General features: G+C 34.6%; 1 protein-coding gene across 1 annotated transcript; it reads right to left on the minus strand.

Annotated features, from left to right (window-relative positions):
• Positions 1 to 4616: 4616 nt before the first annotated feature.
• Positions 4617 to 5248, minus strand: LOC110114827 (ethylene-responsive transcription factor ERF109; the record flags this gene model as incomplete). The annotated part of the gene is given in 1 exon segment (XM_020847839.2): positions 4617 to 5248. A coding segment is annotated over 1 exon segment (605 nt), but the record flags the coding sequence as incomplete, so codon positions are not given.
• Between the last annotated feature and the right edge of the window lie 4142 nt (positions 5249 to 9390).

Genomic DNA, 9390 nt, shown 5'->3' on the forward strand with positions numbered 1-9390 from the left:
TCCCGCAATCTGGAGCTAGCTAACCCTCATCAAAAACCAGTGTTCGCCTGCAAGGTTGCGAGCGGAGCCTGCTCCATTGCTTATGCTTATGCTCTCTCGGCTACAAGGTCCCCCTTCTCTGATTCTTCCCAAAATCTACAGCTCAAATTATACTTTCTTTTGCTTCAAGTGATGCACAATCACCTCATTCACGATAACATCATTGTCGTCGTCATCATCTTCCTTCAAAACACCATCTTGATCACCTTCCTCGGAATCTTAACACCAAAACCCCACGAGATCCTCAAAGAACATCACAAATCAAAGAGGTAATGCAGAAGACAATCAGTAAAACAACATAAAATTGGAGCAATAAGAAAATGCGCGGTAGTGCAACCCCAGGAGACCACAATCTTCGTTCAGGGATACAAGCTAATACACTAAATCACCATAAATCAAACTCAATCAGAAAAAAAAAAAGTAATGTGGGTTGCTTAAACCTTAGTAAACTTAGAAAAGATCCTCATTTTTAGAGGCATGCAAAAAAAACCAACAAAGCTCTTCTCTCAGAGGACTGCGGCTCCTGGAGCACTGAAGTGAGCTCATTGGAAGGAAGATTTCTGGAGCTCCGGGCATATTAAATGCTCATCGGCGGGAAATGGTAAGTTTATGAGACGAAAAAAAAGGGTCTGGAACTGGCCGGTAACGGTGGAGAATACCCAATCATCTTGCCGACGGTGAGGGACAAGGATGGTGACGATCGCTGGTGGAGAAGGATTTGATGTGGAAGACGGAGAATAGGCGACGGCGACTTGACGGGATTTCTGACGGGTCTTAACGGAGTGGTAGAATTGAGGAAAAGGGAGGTTTTATGTGGTATATCAGTAAATACAATACTTTGAATGTTGAATATGTATTTAGGATAGTTTCAAGTGTTACGTATGTAAAAATCCCTTTTATTTTTTGTAAATAATATATGAAAATTATAAATTTATAAAAATAAAAAAAGCTATGAACAAGAAATGAAAAAAAAAATTGAATAGCAGATAAAAATAAATAAAACTAATTGGGATGTATAAAAAATGGAAAGAATTTATAATAAAAAAACAATCGGAATTAATAGAAAATGAAAAGAAGTGAAAAATGAAAAAAAATTATTAGAACTGATAAAAAAAGAAAAAAAAACGAATTTCAAATAAAAAATGAAAAAAAACTATAACTGGTAAAAAATAAAGTAAAAAAGAAAAAAATAGTAATAATTGCTAGCGACTGGTGAATAGTTTTCATTTTCATGTTTTTTTCAAAATTTTGTTTTATTTTGTTTATTCTTTTTGTTTTTTTATTGTATTTTCTTTTTTCTTTTTTCATTTCTGTTTATTCGAATTTTTTTTGTTATTACACTAATTATAATTTTATGTTATAAATGGTTTCAATGACTAAAAGAAGAACTTAGTCCAAAAGGTAATCCAATCCAAGAAAATTCACATCAAATATTTGAAGAATAGTTAGAAGCTTAAAGATAATGATTGAATGATTACATGCTTATAATCAAAACAAGGCCATGATGAGAGATTTCAAATGAGCACAAAATCACTTAATTATGAGATCGTTAGGGCACTTACATATTGAATGAATGATTTATCATCAAAGAATTTAATATGAGTCTTCGATCTAATTGAGTGCTATAAAATTTTGGCCAAACTTACATAAATGCCACTCTAGAAAAATCCACTTTTCTCCTTGATTTGAATATTATAGAGAGCTTGGAGATCTAAAGCATTCTAGAGCTTTTCTCAGTACTAAACGTCAAAGATAACGCCCAACTACTGTTATTGCTTGATCATTGTCATCTATTCACCATCGTCTAATCATCATCATCTAATTGTCATATTTTGACCAACATAATCATATATATTTCCAACACTCGACTATCATCATATAATCGATGTCATCACCCTCCACTATTTTTCCGTCAAGCTCTACCACAATTATATGTGACTCAGCTTGATTTCATTGCTTTGTAATTCCTCTATAATTTTAATTACTATATAGTAGATTATTTCATCTGGGTTAAACCGTCTTCCTTTTCTCATTCTAGTATTTTTAACATAAAAGCATTAGTCTCTCATGTGTTTCTCTCTTTCATCTTTATAAGTGTTAAATCTTCTTGCAATGCTATGTATAAAACTCTCTTCATTAACGCTAATTTTCTAACCAGCAATAATTTATGATATCCCTTTTCGTAACCTTGCTTGTCATTAGTTGCCACTCTTGCACCTCCCTCAGCAAGAACTCTACATCTCATGTTTCTCTTCAGGTATAATAGATTCTTATTTATATTATCTCAATGACAAAGTACAAAGATTAGTATATATAAAGGTTGAAAAATAATATCCTTTCCATTCCTCCAGTTATGGCTTTAATTAATAGGATCTCAAGTAGGCAAAAAATATTACTTGCGATCACTAGATGTTGTCCGGAGGTCAACCAGGATGCACCACGTCACTAATAAACTATGTACCACTATGTATTGGATGACGTGACACATCCTGATTAGCCTCTGAACCATCCGATGATCGCATTTAATAATTTATCCTCAAGTAGGCATTGTTAAGAGGAGTGTTAGATCACTTAATTCCAAGACTATGCATTGCCCTTCATCATTAAATGATAACCAATAATGATCGCATCTTAACGTTAAGTCTTCAATCATTTGATAATTAAATGACTTGATAGTTGTCATGACTGGGCAAACTTGTCGTTTATGTCGTGCATATAATTTTATATGGAATTAACAAAATGGATCACTAAATTGTATGCAGATTGTATGCCTTTGATAACATAATTATATCTGTTTTTGCCACATTGATACCTTAGATAAATTAATTCTTTAAATGAGTAAAATTATGAATTTGTTTGGGCCTCCCAGTCTTCTATATATATGCATATCAGATCTCGGGTTATATTCGCCTAAATTAAGTAGCTGATAGGGAGTGAGAAAATTGATGAATACATAATAGAAAATTATTTGTTTTCATAAATTGAATGTAGTTTACTTTAGAAGATGTAATGCAAATAAGAGAATTCTTGATGATCATTTTACTTATGTAGAACTAATCATTACGGTACGTGATACAATCATTAAATTTAGTTTCATACCTTAATAAAGAAAAAAATTATGTTATATATTCTTACGTGGTTGTTGGAACACTACTTGTCTGCTCGTTGACATCGGAACAATGCCTACAATCCATCATCATTTAATCACCATCGTCTAACTATGATCTATCGACCACCATCATAGGAATATGATTCTTCGATCATCATCACCCAACTACGATCATTCAACACTGTTGATCGACTAAGATATTTAGATCTCCATCATTTCGACTTTAGCCATCCAAATACGGCCGCCGCCCGACTAAGATCCTTTCATTACTGTTGCCTTACTAATATATATATGGTTCTTCAACCTTAGCAGAATGACTTGGATCCTCTAACCTTCATATCTCGATTAACATCCTTCAACAATTGTAGTGTGACTGGAATAATCTAAATATCATCACCCAACTTTAGTCCGTCCTTAAATTACATCGTCCGATTATAGTCCTATGATGATCGTCATAGTCTAACTAAGGCATTTTGATCATGTCTTCATATTATGATCCTCAAAAATCTTACTTCGACCTTCCAGCTAACGTTATCCATCTAAAGAATGTTGGAAAAACGTTGCCCTACTATTGCTTTCTTCGACCACATTTGCCCAACTACATTCTTCATATCACAGTCATCCTACTACAACCTTCTAACCATCATATCTCGGCTATACATAGTCCTCTGATCATAATTACTCAACCACATCCTTCGACCAGTGTTCTCGTCCACAATCCTCTGACGACTGTCACCAAATAATATTCTTGTTACATATGTGGCCCGACAATAATTTTTTGATCATCTACAATTATGACCAGTTGAACACTCTCCTAATGACAATCATCTGACAATAATCATTCGACTAGGCCATTCGATGACTAGCACTCTATTATGATGTTTTGTTTATTATCACTTGTTTACAATGATGCCCACTTACTTTATTGCTTATCATATAACCAATAATATTAACACACCCTAATATTTATAAATTTTTTTTATTTATTTATTTCACCCTAATATTTATAAAATTAATACATAATATTGACGTATAATATACTTGGCGGCGCACGAAAACGAGAAATATTTTTTTTACCAAACTGAACTGACGAACACACCACAGTGTGCGTTATCAAACTTTGTCTTTTTCTGAATGACATGCTTCGCATCAACGAGCTATAGACCCCGCGTACCGCTTTTAGAAAAGCACTTTCTAGAAAAACATATCAATATTATCATACACGCCCCCAACTGTTATCGTCAACACGTGGCAAGCTTTTTATTAATCAGAATCCGCGTTAGCATCTTCAACCAAAAAAAAATCCACGTTTCAATTTGAACAATAAATAAATAAATAACAAATTAGCAGCTTTCTATCAACAATTGGCTCCCCCGTTCAGTAATAAGATAAAAAGATAATTTCAATTTGCTTCCGGAACAAAAAAAACCAGAATCTGTCAAAGAATCAAAGAATTTCTATAGCAAAGTTGAAAAAAAAAAAATTCGAGAGCTGATCAACTCATCATCCAATTATCACTCGGTTCCATGTCATCAATCTTAATGAGTTCCTGCAAACCATCCCAGAATCCGCCCATCTCCTCTGCACTACCCCGCGCCACCGTGGTCGCCAGCGGCGAATCGGCCGCCGCTGCCACCGCCGAGCGTTGCCGTCCGGTCGAATTTTGATCGGGAAAAGGGAAATTGAGTTTAGCCCGTGCGCCGCGGAACTCGATTGCTGCGTTATCGTAAGCACGCGCCGCCTCCTCGGCGGTTTCGAACGTCCCCAACCACTTGCGAACAGCTCGCCGCGGATCGCGAATCTCCGCCGCCCATTTACCCCATGGCCGTTGTCGCACACCGCGGTACTGATTCTTCTTCTTCCGACGCCGGATCCGTTCTCGGATTCCGCCTCCCTCCGCCTTCTCGGCAGGGGTTGATTCGAAGAAATGGCAGCCGAGGCAACCGTCGTTGCCGATTCCGCATACTTGGCAGCGAGGGAGATCGGCGGCGAGGGGGAAGGAGATTGCAGGGGCGGTCTGTTTGGGTTCGCCGGAGAGGACGTGGACGAGGGCGTCGACGATGATGGAGTTTTCTTGGTCGTGGGAGAGGCGGCGGGAGCCGATCGAAGAAAGTGGAGAACTTTCCATGGGAGAAAAGGAAGCGGGGAAGTGAGATTGGGAGTTATCGAAGTTGAGTTGCTGATTGAGCACCATTGATTGGAAGAATCGTCAGCAGAAAGTTCGTAAATTGGGGGAGGGGAGCTTCGGGTTTTATAAGTTTGGGCGTGGGAGTGTTTGAGACGGTTGAAACGCGGGGATTTTCTTCGGCTGATTAATGTCTTTTTTTTAATATATTTTAATTGTCGGATATATGTCACGTTTGTTACGTGTGAGGGAGTGGAAGGCTGCGGATTGAAGATTGAGGATGACACGTGTGAGGGATGACGTGGTCAGTTTGGTTAGCGAGCAGGCAGTTGGGCCCACCAAGATGGCGCCAAAGGCACTTGGTGGATCGACTGATGTCTGCTATTCTAATAAATAAATTGCAACATCTTCCTTATATTATGTACTTACTCTTAATTAAATATATATGAATATAAAAATTTTAATTTATTATTAAAAGAAAAATAAATTCAAAATAATTTATTGAGGGATTTAAAATTATTTGAATATGTTATTTTTGTGTACTCAAAATTTACGTGATTTGAACTAATAACAAATACATAACACGATCAAATATTGACGACCTTTTACTCTCTTACTATGTCTGATCTCACGGCAACGTTTTCCCACATCTGCTATGATAGTTTTTTCTGTGTTTTTTAAAGGAACTTTTTAATACAAAATATTTTTGAACTAAAAATTTGTACTTGAAAGATGCATTAAAAAATAGTAAGAAAGTTATCCCAAATGAAGCCTGAGTGTAGAAAATAACAAATTTGATATGAACCACGTAAGAACAAAGGAAAAAGTTTAGGCCAAAATGTCATGTTGAATTAAATATTAGATACTTCATAAAATAATAGATCTTAGCGTATCATATGATTTTGATATAAATCTTAAAGCATGATGCTCTACAACATTATTTTCTTGGAAGTTTAACAATTTTTTTTGCTAGAAAATATTACATATCAGATTATTAATGTGATAGAAGAAGAGCTTCCGATTATCTAATATAATTTCAATAGTTTCATACTTTCATTAAAATAAGTTAAGTATTAAAAAGAAGGTCATTCTTCATAATTATAAAGACATTAAGAAAATCCAATATGCATAAATAGTTAACAATATATTATATAATAATGTTAGGAATGCTATATAATGATATTAGGAGAAGTCTAGAAGTATATGAAACATTTGATAAAAAAAAAAAATTATATTGATTCAATATAAAAGTTGATATATCATTAAAAAATTATTTTGATCGGTCACGAATCTCGAGGCAAAACCAAGTTAATAACTTCCAAAATTAAATATATTACAATCAAACTCTCATTTCAGGAAACTTATAGTCAAACTGAACGTCTCGAAAAACGAACCAAATGACACCAAATTCAACTTAATCCGAGCTCAAATAAGTCTAAATCACCCAAAGGACATTTGAAATGTTCAAACCATAATTTGGATTATCAAACTGTCTCCAAACATGACATACTTATAGTTAAATCGAGCGGCTCAACGAGATAAATCCAACGACCCCCGTCGCCCGATTTCTACCCAGTCAACAACTAACGCCGGACTTCTGCCCGACCACTGACTAACACTAGACTTACACTCAATCGCAGACTTATGCTGAACTTCCACTAAGCTGTCGACTAAAGCTGGACTTCTACCCGACTTCCAATTATTCTTGGACTTCCACCCGACAATAATTCTTCCGACCTCTGTCACACGCGCGCAGACTATGATCCCTTCGAACACCGTCACCTGAATAGGATCCTTCTGACCCCCATCGCTCGGTGACTATGGTCTTACCGACCAAAGAGCAAATCAATACCGATTCTTCCAATTTCCACCATATAATGCAATCTATGTGATGTATATTGTTACATCAAGCCAATGCCTTCCCTCCAAGGAAGCACCTCATTTGTAATCGACTGAAAAACAATAGTGGATTCATTCAAACTGGGATAGGAAGACTTTAAATTATATATTTTTTATCACCGCCAATATTTCATGATTCAGCAAAAGTGATATTAAATTAATTAAGAAACATTTTAATATAATTGTATTTTTATGTTAAAAAGAAGTATATAAGAATATTCCTTATAAAATATAAAAAAGTAGTATATAAAATGAATCTATTAACTTTAAACAATGTATTGTTCTATTTTAAAATAATAATAAGTATGTTTATAAAAAAATTAAATAGATATTAAATAAAAAACATAAAAGCGTAATTTGCTTAGCACAATCATCAAAGAAAGTCCAAATTCTTTTTCTTTGTCCTAACAAGTGCCAGCTCAGTGAAAAGAGTATGGGCTGGACGGCTGACCTATTTTTTTTTTTTGGGAATATGGCTGACCTATTTCAATTTGTACCTTTTCCGAATCGGCCTAATTCAACGCTATCTATGACCCGATGACCGTTTCTTCTACATTAACCGCCCCTTCCGCGGCTGACGTGACGAAAGCGATGACGTCACTCTTGGAACCATTAGCTGGTTGCCTGGTTATCGCAGAAAAATTAAGCAATTATATTTTCAGGACTAATAAAACTTCACGATTTATTTTTAAGAAAAATAAACTATATGAATAATTGTAGGGCTGTCAAAAATAGGTTTCGGGTTATCCGAACCTGATCCGTTTTTGCAAAAGAGTTAATTTTTTAGACACAAATCCGACCAGCTTCGGGTCTAGATCAACTCGAACCCGACCAATTCGGGTTTAGATCAACTCGAACTCGACCCACTTCTTGTATGTTTTACTAAAATATTTTTATTTAATTCAATTTATATAAACCTAAATCGAATTAAGATATGATTTACTTTAATCAATTTAAAATAAATCAAGCATAATTCAATTTGGGCAACATGATTTATTATCTTTTAGAAATAATATTTACTTATTTCATAACAATTATCTAAAACCCTCCTAAATCAATTAAAAACGGGCCAAATCATGTTGATTTCGGGTTTTTGGGTCAATCCGAACTCGACCCAATTTTAAAAACGGGTCAAAATCTCTAACCCGAACTGATTCGAGTTCGGGTTGACCCTTACCCAAAATTTTCTGTTCGGGTTGGATTTTCAGGTCGTGTCAAATATTAACACCCCTAAATAATTGATTAATTTAAATATTAAATTTATCTCAAAATAAATTTAAAAATTTTGAAATTAATTATAACAAAACTCTGATGAAAATAACATAATATATATTTGCTCTTAGCTATTTTTAGGATTGGTTTCAAATTAAATGTAAGAGGAATAAAATTTATTTTTATAATTTTTTTTGCAAAATATGTTGATCTGAAATTTTACTGTTGCATTACAAAAAAAAAAATCTGAATTGAAATAAGTATATGATACACAAATATGTAATTTTTTAGATAATTTTACATTCATAACATTAAAAATATTAAGATTTGTATATTTCATATATATCCAAAAATTATTATTTACATGCATACCACTCAAAATATCAATATATAATAATAAAAAGGGGGTTTTACATACATAAAACTTTATGTTATGTTATTTACATATCTAACACCTAAAACATTAATATTACATGACTACCTTCTCGTCGGTCCAACTTTCCTTCAAATTCTACCCTTTTATGTTGGTCTCATAACCCTTTACATGCTCTCAATCCCGTCGCCCTGCACTCACCACCCGGTGGAACTTTTATTTTATCCAGTGAACGTACGCTCCTCTACGTTCGGATCTAGGCAAAAAAAGCGGAATACCGAGTACCGAGTATCGAGTACCGAGTTGTACCGAGTTTTTTAAAAAAAAACTCGGTATTGCGCTGTTTTGATCTAAAACCGAACGTAGTGGAGCGTACGTTCATCGGATGTAATAAAAGTTCCCACCGGTGGCAACTAATTTTGTCTCCCTAATCTCCCTTCATGAGTTCCTTAATTACGTTCGAGCCTTCAATATTAGCTTAATCACATGTAGTTGCCCTCAAAAATGTAATTAAATTAAATTAAAAAGGTTAATTAAATAAATGTACCCACTAAAAAGCGTACTTTGTCTATATCTAGAAAAGAAATAAAAAGGCAGATTTTTAGGATTCAACCAAAGAAGCACGTGAAAGGG

This window comes from Dendrobium catenatum, unplaced genomic scaffold (assembly GCF_001605985.2).
Source record: "Dendrobium catenatum unplaced genomic scaffold, ASM160598v2 fragScaff_scaffold_484, whole genome shotgun sequence".
NCBI lineage: Eukaryota > Viridiplantae > Streptophyta > Magnoliopsida > Asparagales > Orchidaceae > Dendrobium > Dendrobium catenatum.